General features: G+C 44.9%; 1 protein-coding gene across 1 annotated transcript in view; it reads right to left on the bottom strand.

Annotated features, from left to right (window-relative positions):
- The window catches only part of Nup133 (nucleoporin 133), a 52,152-nt gene that overhangs the window by 37,654 nt on the left and 382 nt on the right, over positions 1–14,116 (bottom strand). Inside the window, exons 2-8 of the mRNA NM_172288.2 lie at positions 11,726–11,844; positions 9,488–9,591; positions 6,268–6,375; positions 4,273–4,407; positions 3,368–3,538; positions 2,064–2,219; positions 1,320–1,390 (exon numbers count right to left, since the gene is read on the bottom strand). Coding sequence (NP_758492.2) covers positions 1,320–1,390; positions 2,064–2,219; positions 3,368–3,538; positions 4,273–4,407; positions 6,268–6,375; positions 9,488–9,591; positions 11,726–11,844 — 864 coding nt within the window. The remainder of the gene's footprint in view (positions 1–1,319; positions 1,391–2,063; positions 2,220–3,367; positions 3,539–4,272; positions 4,408–6,267; positions 6,376–9,487; positions 9,592–11,725; positions 11,845–14,116) is intronic.

Here is a 14,116-nt window from a genome sequence, read left to right on the forward strand (position 1 = left end):
AACAGTAGGTAGTCAATCGAAATTCTGCAGATCAGTAAAACATTGATAAACAGGTTATATAAAAATCTACACGCTGGGGCTGGAGAGATGGTTTAGCAGCTGAGATCACTGGCTTTGCTTCCAGAGGACCTGGGTTCAATTCCTAGTACCTACATGGCAGCTGAGGGCTGTTTGTGGCTCTGGTTCCAGAAAATATGATACCCTCACATAGACATACATGCAGGCAAAACAGCAATGCATAGGAAAAAAAATTTTTTTAATCAATTAAAAAAAGAACCTGTACATTAATAAACTTAAGATGGGGAAATCCCAGCCAGGAATGAGAACATGCCTGGTGCTCCAGTGCTCTAGGGACCGAGTCAGGAGAACCCCAAGGCCAAGGCTAACTTGTGCTACAAAGCTGCCACAAAACAAAGCTAACCTCGTTACATCTAAAATGAGGAAAGCACAACGTTGTCAATAATAACTCAGTAAAGACTCCTAAGTCTTTACAGGGTTTTCAGGTCCTGCTGAGAAACAAGCTAACAGACTCAATGGTACTGGAGATAACCACCCCTCATGACCAGAGGCAGCCGCAACACCTTCCGAGAAGCAAGGACACCGGCTGTGCCACACCAAAACCAGAACATACGGGACACAGGAAACGTCTCCAATTGTCCAGGTAAGGTGGTGTCACGCGCCTTTAGTTCCAACACTGGAGGCAGAGGCAGGTGGATTTCTGAGTTCTAGGCCAGCCTGGTCTACAGAGTGAGCTCCAGGACAGCCAGGGCTATACAGAGAAACCCTGTCTCAAACAAGAACAAAAAAGTCTTCAACTTGGTCTGTTTTCGACAGAGTCTTGTGCATGGCTCACGCTGGCCAGGAACCCCAATCCTCTTGCCTCAGGATGCCTGAGTGATCTGCCAAGCCCTTCCTAAGACCAAGCATAACCATGCTGAGTCTAGCTCGCAATGGAGGACACAGCCTCATTACATCAGCTTAGTCACTGACTGTGGGACAAGAGCTCCTTCACTAACGGTGACGAGAACCCAATGTCTCCATAGAGCAAAGACCACTGTTCAGGGCTCCCTTGGCAACAGAAAGGAGGGGGTGCTGGCATCACCTTAAGATGGAATAAAGACAGAGCCGGGCCAGCTGTGCAAGCCATGAAGATGTAAGGAACACACTATTTATAGCTGAGGAATGTTTAAATTTCCCACATGAACCAGCACCACTACCTAAGAAACAGACGTCTCAGAGGCTTAGTAACCACAAGAACACCAGCACAACAAAGATGTCACCCCGTTGTCCAACTTCTTTAAGACAAGTTAAGTACTTACCAGTTTTGTTTCAAGTCCAAGTACTGAATGTTGACCCCTTCTTTAATAGCTTCATAGTTACTTTCAGACCCCTAAATGGAAATACCAAAGTGTAAGCTCCCAGTAGTTACTGTGCCTTTTTTTCCACCACTGTGTGCCCAGCACCTGGCAAAGTGTTTTGCCCATGAGCAATGAACATTTAAAAACTAGCCAGGTGCACACCTTTAATCCCAACACCTAGGAGGCAGACACAGGCAGGTCTCTGTGAGACTAAAGATAGCTTGGTCTACAAAGTGGGTTCCAGGAGAGGCAGGACTGTAGAGTGATACCCTGTCTTTAAAAGAACATTAGGTCAGCTGGGTATGGTGGCACATGTTTATATTCCTAGTGAATAAGTGGCAGAGGCAAAAGGCCAGCCTGAGCTACACAAGACTGTCTTCTATCTTGCCACCTCACAAATCAACAAGTTAACCACTGAGGTCTATTATAGGTAGGAACTGAACACCTACTTATACGTATTTAATGGCTATCGACTTATTACATGGAAATGTGTTCAAACAAATGAGGCAGACGGGCTGGCTGTGGTGAAGCTCACCTACAGTCCCAGCACTTGGGAAGCTGAGGCAGGAGGGTTAAAGAGTCCACAACCAGCCTGGGCTACACAGACTGAGTCCCTGTCTCACGCAAACAAAAGATAAAGAAGGAACGAGCAGCCACACACCATAAGCGATGTGTAAACCACAAGTGGGCACTACTGCTCCTCACCCAAACAGCATCGGTGATGCTCTCCTTCAGGGTCCTGTGCACATCCCAGCTGTGAACCTGCTTCTCTGAAGAATCGTCCAGTTCCCATTTGCTGATGTTTGAACTCGTCAGGGTGTAGAAACTTGATCCTCCTCTGTCCCACAGAACACTGGCCAGCTGTGCAGAGAGAAGGGGACATGCTGAGACTGACTCCGACCTCATGTGCTTTATAGCTTTCTGACTAGAATTCTTGTCCCAGGCTCTGTAGGGAGAGGTAGACCTTGAAACCAAGACCAACTTGTCAAAGAAGAGGCCTGGGAAGAGCAGAATTGGAAAGCAGAGTTGGGAGATGGGAAAGTTACAATTCTCAGAGAAGCAGTGCCTTATTAAAATTGAAAAAATACATAAGAAGAAAATATGTAAGAAGCCACAACAGTGGCTTGAGTATGAAGTCTATAAACTTATAAGTCCCGGAGACATTGGCTATGGCTTTTGATAAAAGAATGTGAAGAGAATCAGGCAGGGAGAAGGACATTTACCAGACATGGTCATTGTCTGTATGAGTAGACTCTTTGGTACAAAACAGATGTTTTAAGTCATGTACACAACGGTTTTTAGTTTAAACCCCCATTGTCTCCATTTCATTTTAGGGCAAGACAGGGCAACAGTGCGGTGGCCATCCCTGCCTGTAAGCAGGAGTGTCAGCAGGGAACTGACAGAGCAGTGGTAGGAGATGCACCCAGAAGCAGCTGGGGAACCACTGAAGAACAACAGAAAGAAGCAGAGACTCTCACGGAGGTTGGAAACCCAGGTCACCTGAGAAAAGGGACAGCTTCATTAGCAGAAATAGATGAAAAGATGGTAAGTCTATGCTTACACCTGACTCAAGGGAACAAGTGTCAAGGTGGCCCGAGGTCAGGAAGTGCTCTGCTTCACAAGAGAACAAACCTCCATCCTCCCAGGCCAGCAGTAGAGAAAGTGGGAGACACCCACAGACTGGAGGAGTAGGAGACACACAGGCCAAACTCAACCTTAACATTCTCACAAGAGGGCTGGAGAGACTCGCTGCTCTTCAAGAGGACCCAAGTTGAATTCCAGCACCCTCATGGCAGCTCACAACTGTTCATGACTGCAGTTGCAGAGGATCTGATGCTCTATCCTCTGGCTTCTTGCAGGCACCAGGCAACCACGTGGTGCCCAGAAATACATACACAGCAAACACTCACACTAAGAAACAGAAACACAGCAGCTTACATTCATACGAAGGCAATACCACTGTCAAGGGAAATTTCAACTTAGTGTATAGGAGTTCTTTATAAACTTACCATGAGGTCACTAGTAGGGGACAGAATCCCGAAAAGGGAAGAAACCCTCCGGCCAATCCCTGAGAGCATGCCTTGGCCCTGGGGCAGGACATGCTGGTGAATCTTTCCTGAGCTTTCAGGAATCAATCGAACCAACTGGCTCCCCACGGAGGACAGGATGAAACTTCCTCCCTGTGAATAAATACCAAATCTTTTCACTAGTCAATACACAAAAATACTCTTACAGAAGAAATAAATTTCATCTTTTAAAATCTGAGCTTCAAATGAAGGGTTTACCATTAGTATGTTCAACAAATTTCAGGTTTCTTTTTCTTCTTTTTTTTTGAGGCAGCCGCAAGCATTCCAAGCTAACCTTGAACTCACTATGTAGCCAAGGATGACCTAGGACTCCCCATCCTCCTAGATGCTGGGATCACAGGCATGGGCCATAATATCTGGTTTAAGTGGTTCTAGGGATGGAATCAAGGGCCCTGTGCCTGTTAAGCCAGCCTTAGATTGCTTCCATAACTGTAGAGTAGATATCAGCAAGTATTCTCCTAGCATCTAAGAGAATTAGTTTCCCTCGCCTTCCCCCTCTTTTTTGGGGGTGGGGGTGGGGAGAGACGGGCTTTTATATGTAGCCCAGGCTATCCTGGTACTCACAGAAATCTGCCTGCCTTTGCCTCCTGAGTGCTGGGATTAAAGTTATATCGCACCAGGCCCAGCTTGCATGAACCTTTCTAACAGCATTTGTAACTGTGCAATGAATAGCCTCCCTTGCTCTAGTTCACACCGTGGCCCTCACCTTCTTCTCTTCCTTGCCTGTCTCTGATGCCTCCCAGGTCCCTACAGCTGTTCAGAACCCACATTTCCAGCTTCAGACCTCCCTCCCTACCTGCCCACGCTGCAGCTCTCCCTGTACACACCTGCACTGCTGTCAGGAACCTGCACATCTTCTCGCCTCCCAAATCCACACAGGTGTCTGAGTAGGTGTCTTCCCTGGCGAGGCTGGGCCAATAGCGGATGGACCCCTCTTTGGTAGCAACCATGACAGAAACAGCCTTGAAACAAAACCACAGTCATCAGCAACAATGCAAGAAGGCCTTACAAGCAGGAGCCTAAGACACTGATGAAAATAAGAATTTATGTTTAATTTTATTATTTTATATATTTAATTATTTATTTTAGAGAAGGTCTCACTGTGTAGCCCTGTCTAGCCCTGAAGAGATCTGCTTGCCTCTGCATCTCAAGTACTGGGATTACTGTTGTGTACAACCATGCCCATCAAAATTCTTTAAAGAATAAGCAACAGTAAACTGTTCACACACGTGAACCTCCCCATGTGCAGATGGTGTTAGCACCCATCATAAGGACACCCAGCAGTTCTGTCACCCACTCCTGATGAGACCTGACAGCTGCCCTTCCCCGTTTTATTGAGGAACCAGTTTCCATCCCTTAACTTCTGGCACTTTGAGAAGGCAGAGAGCAAAACCAACAGGGCCGAGCTGCAGCTGTGCTTCTCCTCCTCAGCTCCCCAAGGTTCACCTGAGTTACCGCGTGCACATGTGACTGAGCTGTCTGTCAAAGGACAGCTCCAGAGATGCAAATAAAACTGCTGTAACACAAGTGACCTTTGTGTTAACTTTCCACTTCTCAATCAAAATTATAAGATTTGCAGGTGGGTGGACAGAACTGGAAAATATTCTATTGAGAGGTCCAGGCTCGGAGGGACAAGCACTTTGTTTGCTCTCACATGCAATCTTAGCTTTTCTTACATATTTTTCTTTCTGTGGCGACGAGTGTGCATAGAGGCCAGGAAACTAAAGAGGGAGGAGAAAAAGCAGTGTGGAGGGTGATGAGGCTGGTAATAAACACATGGGATCTGAGGGACAGGGAGCAGGGAGATGCAGGAGACTCAGCCAAAGCTAGGTTACAGATCCCAGCACTGGGGAGCAGAGGCAGGTGATCTCTGTGAGTTCAAGGCCCGCCTGGTCTACAGAGTGAGTTCCAGGACAGCCAGGGCTACACAGAGAAACCCTGCGTTCAAGAGGGTTGGGGGAGTCATGGGGAGGAAACGACCCTGGGAACCTAGCATAAGAGCATGCAGTGGAGTTGGCAGGCAGCGTCAGGCTCTTCAGCCACTCTACAGCTGGGCAGCAGTGCCCCACTGGTGCTGTGTGCACTGTTCTAACGGCTGACAGTGCCACACAGCTCCTCATGTGCTGACGGTAAAGTTGTGTCTCCTGAAGACTCTGCCCTGCTTTTTTTTCCTTTCTTCTTTTTCTTTGGTTTATGTATTTTATGTATATGAGTGTTTTGCCTGCGTGTATGTACATGCATATGTACATGCCTGGTGCCTGTGGAAGTCAGAAGGGATCCAGTTCCCTGGAACTGGAGTTCTAGATGGTTGTGAACCACCATGTGGCTGCTGTAATTAAATTGGGTTCCTCGGCAGAAGCAACAAGCTCTTAACCTCTGGGCCATCTCTGTTTTTAAGTTGGATTTATGAGTATTTCCTCAGGCTGCATCTTGCTGTTTCATATTCTTATTTTACAAAAAGTATTGTTTGTCTGAGACGAGGACTTGCCTTGTCTAGCTCTAGCTGGCTTGGAATTTGACGAAGACCAGGCTCTGCCCATCTCTGCCTCCCCAGTGGTGGGATTAAGTGTGTACCTCCACATCAGGCTCTCCGTTAGCTTTGTAAGAAATGTGTGTCTGCATGTATGCCTGCTTGTCTGTACGTTCACCACCTGCTTGCAGGTGCCTGCAGAGGTCAGAAAAGAGTGTTGGGTCGCCTGGAACTGGAGTTTCTTGCAATCATAAGTCACCCAAAGTGGGTGCTGGGCACTGAGCCCATCTTCTCTGTATGAGCCCCACAGGCTCCCACCCGCTGAGCCTCCAGTCATTTCCAAGTCACCTACCTGCACAGAATGGACTTCACCTGAGGTCGCAGCATAAGACAGGGCCACCAAATCAGCGCTCCCGTGGAAATCGCTAGGGGGCAGCTGGAGTTCTTTGCAGACAGACAACTGTAAGACAAACCCAGATAGAAAAACCTTTACATTCAACCCAATTTGTTCATTCTGGCGCCTCTAATTTTTCTGCATACTTTGAGTCCATCCTGAAACACTATTCCACAATATCCTTCTTTTCTCAGCTCTTTTTGATCAACAACAAAGTCAGGGACACATGGACGCTAAAATGGACCTCTATATGAACCAGTCTGTGCTTGTCATGCCAGGCCAAGGGCTCTACTTGTTACAAGTGGCTCCCAACCTTCCTAATGATGTGACCCTTTAATACACTTCCTCATGTTGCAGTGACCCCTCAACCAGACAATTATTTCATTGCTACTTCCTAACTGCAATTTTGCTGTTATAAATCATAATGTAAATATGATATGGGATGTCCATGGGGTCATGACCCACAGGTTGAGAACCACTGGGCTAGGGGAAGTGGCCAAGTTTCCTGCAAAACTTTGCTAGCTGAGGTAATATCTATTTGACATGTAAAATTATTATGGTCAGAGAGAAATTACACCAAGTCTCCATCAAACTATTTCTTAGGCTTGTAGCTGTACACTCAGTTCCCTCTGCTAACTCAGTACACATGCAGAATCCCCCCTCCTACTTCTAAGTACACATCCTTTCTGTGTAGCCAAGGAGGGCGGCAAGTCTTCAGACACCAAGATTCAGGCAGGAAGGAGCCCATGCTCCCATGGGACGATGACCCACATTAGTGACAACAGCTAGGAGATGGTCTTGAGAGGAGGCTAAGAGGATGTTAGAAGTGTCACCAATGCTTCCACTGTTGGGAGCTGTCCACCAAGGTCGGCCTAGCAACTCATGTCATTTTACCACTATGAATCCAACTCACAAACAAGCATGCTCAGGTCTCAGCTGTGTGGGCCGTACCAGTGCTAGATTTCTATAGGCACTGCTCAGCACTGTGGTCCCTGGACATTCTCAAAGCCTCTAATCTAACTTTATTAAGTGCAAATAATACAGATTTTGTTTAAAAACTATTAAATGGCCAAAGCACTTCAGGTGGGAAAGGATAAGACAGAAGGGCTCTCTGTGTAGGGGAGGAGCCTGTTGGATTGGGTCTGGTTTCCTTTATCAAGGTAAGGAACTCAAGTTTGGCTGAGGATAAGGGCAATGAGAGCTGCTGGTCTATATTTACTCTACATTGAAGGCCAACATTTAATTCCTCCCTGGCATCTTAAGCCACTCATATTTAAAGTTGATGTTAGCCAAAGGCACGGCTCCTCTTCTCCCCACCTGATAATCCTTTTGGAGTTTAAAGTAGGAAGAGAAAATAGGAGCTTAGAGTAAGAGAACACCATGCTGATGATCCGGGATTAGCTCCTTCCTCACTTCTTCTCTCCCCTCCTCCTTCTTCTCTTCCTCTTCCTCTCTCTCTACACACTTTCCCTTTCCCCTTTTACTCTTTCTTTCCCTGGTTGTCTTGAAATTCAAGACTATGTAGACTAAACTGACTTTGAATCCACAAAAACTCACCCGACCTGTCTCTGCCTCAGGAGTCTGGAACCAAAGGCATGCACTACCACACTGGGCTGCTTTGTTTAATTTTTAAAAAATTATTAATTTTATATGCACAAGTAATTTGCCTACATGCATGTATGTGCACTACAGATATGTCTGGTGCTGGTGCCTATGGGGGCCAGAAGAAGGCATTGGATCCCTTTGGAATTAGAGCTGTCAATATTTGTGAGGCACCATGTAGCTGCTGAGAACCGAGCTGGGGACTTCTGCAAGAACACCAAGTACATACATTAAACCACTGAGCCATCTCTAGAACGCCTTCCCAGGGTGCTCCCCCAGGATTGTAAGAGTATCTTACAGGACAGGAACCTGCATTCTCAGTATGTGAGAATATGCACACACACATGTACACACACGTGCCCATGCGCACTCTGTCTGTCTTTCTTGCACATGGCATTTCCAGGGTTGAAAGTACTCTCTCAAACATGGTGCAGGTTCCTAACCCCCCACTGGACTTTCACTAAAACATAGAAAGCACTCAGATACACGGTATGGTGAGTAGATTGAGCTGGTCCTTCAGAAAAAACTCAACTGCAAGGAAGATAATGGTGAGCAAGTTCAGGCAGCTTGCAGCCTCAAGAGAACACAGTGCGAAGGGATACCTTAGAGAAGCCACCATGGCTTAGGTGAGTTCATAAAAACATGGACCCAAGGGCTGGCCAACTGGAGCTAAGAGCAGGCCAGATGAAACATAGTAAGTTAAAATCTGGGGTTACTGGCTGGCAAGATGGCTCAGCGGGTAAGAGCACTGACTGCTCCTCTCAAGTTCCTGAGTTCAAATCCCAGCAACCACATGGTGGCTCACAACCACCCATAATGAGATCTAACACCCTCTTCTGGTGTGTCTGAAGACAGCTACAGTGTACTTAGATATAATAATAAATAAATCTTTAAAAAAAAATCTGGGATTACTGATAGGAAAATGGAGTTTTATACCACAGAGGGTAGATATCTGCAAAGCTCTAGTGCTGATTGAGGCTCATTGTAAATATAAAGGTTGTGTGTCTTTTATCAGGAACTAAGTGGTCAAAGGTGGGGGAGAAACCCTGGATTGGGAGAAACCCTCGATTGGGAACATTTTCTACAACAGCACATGATCCAGAGCTCAGACAGTAGTAGCTCAAGCTCATGTTCATTCAGTTTGGCTGCAGTGGGTCTTTAGAGAAGGAAAAACACTAAAGACATCAATAAAAGGAAACTATTAATAGAAAAGCTTTTTTTTCCAACTAACATGTACATTCAATATTTCATTATCCTGGATTTTTTTTATTTATTTAAAAATCTGGTGGTTTTCTTTAATTTATTCTCATTCTCTCTGCCTCTCTCTCCCTACATATACATCCTGAGGGCATCAGGTCCCCTTAGAGATGGTGAGCCACCACGAAGTTGCTGGGAATTGAACTCAGAACCTGCAGAAGAACTCTTCCCTGCTGAGCCATCTCACTAGCCTCCATATCCTGAATTCTTAATGCTCTCTCGGGCTGACAGCCTCCTTAGTGAACTTCAAAGAAGAAAAGTACAAAGAAAGAATCAGCCGGGATCCCTTTTCCTGACTGGGTATCTGAAGGGCCGTTACCTTAGTGACAGGCGACACAGCAATCTTCCAAATGAGGAGCTTCTCCGTGCATACCAGGCAGGCCCACCCACCTTCATCGACATGGACAGAAAGCTGCTCGTCAGCTGAGGAAATAAGACATGCAGTTAACCCCACATCCAGACCATGAAAAGTCGTTTCATCTCCTTGTAGCAACATCTTTTTTACCACATTTGTCTCCAAAACAGGCAGTTGCATTACTGCTCCTGCAGAGGACCTGGGTCTGGTTACCAGCACCCACATGACGATATAGACCCACTTAACACTCTAGCTCTCGAAGAGCCCACTGACCCTTCTGACACCACAGGCTCGTGCATACACATGGTGCATGTATATACTTAGGTGTGCAAAGATACAACTACTATAATACATTATTAAAGTAAAATTAATTTAAAAATGCAAGTCACATAACTTCCAAATATTTAAGATTAATCTATCAAAAATGAGATTTATTTAGTTCTGATAATTACCTTTAGAAACATATACAAAGGCAAAAACTATTTGGGTATATGTTTAATACTCTTTAACTTTTGTTATAAAGTATCTTTAAAAAATTTTTTTTTAAATTATTTCATGTATATGAGTACACTATCGCTGTCTTCAGACACACCAGAAGAAGGCACTGGATTCCCATTACAGATGGCTGTGAGCTGCCATGTGGATGCTGGGAATTGAACTCAGGATCTTTGGAAGGGAGCCATCTCTCTAGCCCTGTTATAAAGAATCTTAGATAGGCTTAATGGCACATGCCTTTAATTCCAACACTCAGGAAGCAGAGACAGATGGATCTTTTTGAGTTTGAAGTCAGTCTGGTCTACCCCCCTCCTGGCCCCAAAACCAAAGAGACGATTTAACTTCTGTAAGAATCACTTATAATTTGATAAACCAAACAATAACCCTCGTATTAACTACTATTTTTGAAGAAATTATCACATTCCTTCAAAAGAATATAATTTTCAAACAGAGCTCCTTAGCGAGGGTAACCATTTCATCCTAAGGAAACACAAGAGCATTGCTTCCTAAGGGACAGAATGAGTCAATACACCACTGTGTCTAGGGAGCGGTGGTAAGCCTTCATGTGTTCCCAGCTTTGAGAATCTTATTTGAGCTTTGCTCTTTGCTTTTAGACAGGGTAGCAGTGCAAAGCACACAGCACTGGAAATGAATATGCTAACTGTGGAAATGCGCCCAAGCTGTGCAGAACTTTCTGCTGACCTGAAGCACCTGCTTGTGAGTGTTCAGCCCCACCCCGTGCAGATCTGACCCAACATCAGATGTGGTCAGACCCACAATGGAGACAAGTTCTTCAAGTCTGCACTGCTCTTTTGTTTATAGATCTCAGCTTCTCGGGATTCACTCCTGAACTCCTAGAGGGGAGCCTATGCACTGTGAGCACGAACATGGCATGACCAGAAGTATGCTCAGAATATGAATTAAAAATTTCAGGATGGCCGAGAGTGGTGGCGGACGCCTTTAATCCCAGCACTCGGGAGGCAGAGGCAGGTAGATTTCTGAGTTCAAGGCCAGCCTGGTCTACAGAGTGAGTTCCAGGACAGCCAGGACTACACAGAGAAAATCCTGTCTCAGGGGCGAAAAAAAATTTCAGGATGACAAAAAGAGAATGAAGGGGGAGAAGCTAGGTGGAGAGGAGGATGCATGGCGGAGGGTAGCAGTGTGAACACTGCCAGCTCAGGGACTGGCAGCCGGGGTGCCTAAGCTGAAGGACGGCAACCGGTCCTTTTACAACAGGACATTTGTATCCACTGCTACTCAAGCTTCATGATCTGAAAGCTCCCCTGAGCCCCCACATGCTGTGACTGAACAGACGTGAGTGACATACACAAATATCAAAGCTTTAAGTTAAAAATTATTAGTGAGGCTGGAGAGGTGGCTCAGCAGTTAAGAGCACTGACTGCTCTTCCAAAGGTCCTGAGTTCAAATCCCAGCTCACAACCATCCGTAATGAGATCTGACACCCTCTTCTGGTGTGTCTGAAGATAGCTACAGTGTATTGTGTATAATAATAAATCTTTAAAAAAAAAAATCACTGATCACTGATGTGACTATCTTATAAAGATTCACTCAACTTCACAGATCAATGTCTCAGGGATGGGGAGAGCTCAGCAGGCTGCCTACGTCTCTACCAGACAAAGCCAAAATGTCATCACATGTGACCTGGTTATTGACCAATATGGGAACAAATGAAAAGATGACACCTACCCTCAGCCATTGTCAGGGCTTCCATGATCTTAACAGGGAGAGATGATCCAAACACTCTCACATCGTAGTTCACAGACTCTGATATGGAATGGTGGGGGAATATCCGAGTAGGCGTTCCTCTAAAGAAAGAGACCACATAGGATTAACTATAACTTGAAATTTCCCATTATGCTCACCTTTACAAACCTACTTGAGCTATCTCTAATGATGTGTAATGGTGAAAGACACCAGCTGGTGTGCACTATGTAACTGACTGCACTTTTCAATAGAATTTATTGAAATTGCTATGATATAAGACCATGAGCAAAAGCAACTTGAGGAGGAAAGAGTTTATTTGATCTTATATTTCCAGGTCACTGCCCATCACCAAGGGAGTCATGGCGGGAAACTGGAGGCGGGAACTGAAGCAGGGGCCATGGATAAATGGTCTTTACTGGCTTGCTCAGTTTACTTTCTTATACACTCCAGGGCCACTTGCCAATGGGTGGCACTGCCCAGTGAGTCAGGCCCTTTTACATCAATCACCAATCATGAAAATCACCCCTGAAGGCAAGCCTATGGGGGCATTTTCTTTTCTTTAAAGATTTATTTATTTTATATATATGAGTAAGCTGTTGCTGATACAACGTGGATGATGGGAATTGAACTCAGGACCTCTGAAAGAGCAGTCAGTGCTCTTAACCACTGTGTCATCTCAGGAGTGGGGGTGGGGGTTTCTTAATTGGGCTCCCCCCTACTCAGATGATTCTAGTTTGTGTTCACAAAAAACTAACCACCATGCCTGAGTCATCTGAGTTCAGAAATTAGAAGTGAGTACACCTCTGCCTCTGAGGTCAGTACTGTGAAGGGTTCTTCTTAAACAATAAAGTGAAAGCCAGGCACAGAGAGGAGGCAGATCTCTGTGATATCTGCCTGAGGTTAGCCTGGTCTACACAGTAAGTTCCAGAACCCTGTCTCAAAAAACAAGCAAACAAAAACAAGGGTCCCACGTGTGCTCTCAGCATCACAGTTACTCTCTGAATTATCACAAGACTTGTAGGTTCATACATTTTAATCATAAGTCTCTGTTAGACTCAGTATTTCCTGTTTTCATGCAGAAAAAAATTCACTTAAGATACACACACACACACACACACACACACAAACATACACACAAACATACACACACACACACACACACACACACACACACACATCACTGTGTGTCTCTGGTTGCTTTGGAACTATATAGCCAAGACTAGCTCTGATCCAGGGTCCTCCTACCTTAGCTTTCCATGTGCTAGGATTTTAAGTTGTGTACTACCATGTCCAGCAATACCTTTTAAAATAATTTTAAGGCAATAGTTGTCAGGTACTTTTGAGATTAATTTACTGGTTTTTTTGTTTGTTTTGAGCAAAAATGATGTATCAGAACATATATGCATCTTACTATCTTTTTAACCCATCATATATACATATATGTGTGTGTGTGTATATATGTGTATATATATATATATGATTGTATGATAGATAGATAGATATCGAAAAGCAAGTGCTCTTATCCCCAGAGCCATCTTTCCATCCCAGAAATTCACTTTTGAAAGATGAACAGAAGAAATTCTTCTAGAAAAAGGTAACCCAATTCTGAATTTTCGTGTTAATTACATTGAGGAGGGTAACAATTCTACTATACATGTGGACTTGGCAGCACACCAGCATCTTTAGTGAAGCACGCTCTCTCTCTCTCTCTCTCACACACACACACACACACACACACACACACAAAGTGCTTTTATGTAACCTAGTCACAACCATCACATTTTGTGGCCCAAGTCCTTTAACTGCCAATCAGTATGTAGTAATAAGCATTTGCTAGGCACTGAGAAAACATTTTTGCCAGGTTTGTAGGCTCTTACCATGACTCAGATAGGTGTACTGAATCCTGAGATGCTGAGATCCTGACTTAAAGCTGGAAGTGTTAAACAAAATGATGGTAGCCAGACAAGCTACTGCATGCTTGAAATAGAAGAATCTTAAAAGTGGATTGAGCAAAGTCAGCCTAGGGTACGTAGCATGGGCTGTCCCAAAGTGGACAGGACTGAGTTCCAGGCTGCATTCCTACACTATATCACAAAAAGACTACACCAGACCAAATGTTACTCGTGTCAAACGCCACAGAGTCAAACCACAACTTTAAACAAACAGCAGCCCGACACTGACCTGTGTCAACATAATAAAGAAATGACTTTTTAATCTTTACAATAATCTGAAGTATGTTCCTACCTTGCAAGCGTAGTGCTCAAAAGGTTCTTTCATTCTTTTCTGTAGCGCGGAGACAGAGTGAATCCATGGGTCCAATAAAGAGTTAAACAGAGAACGGGCAAAACGAGGGCCACCATTAAGCAGCGACAA

The sequence above is a fragment of the Mus musculus genome, chromosome 8 (genome assembly GCF_000001635.26).
Source record: "Mus musculus strain C57BL/6J chromosome 8, GRCm38.p6 C57BL/6J".
NCBI classification, from domain to species: Eukaryota; Metazoa; Chordata; class Mammalia; order Rodentia; family Muridae; genus Mus; species Mus musculus.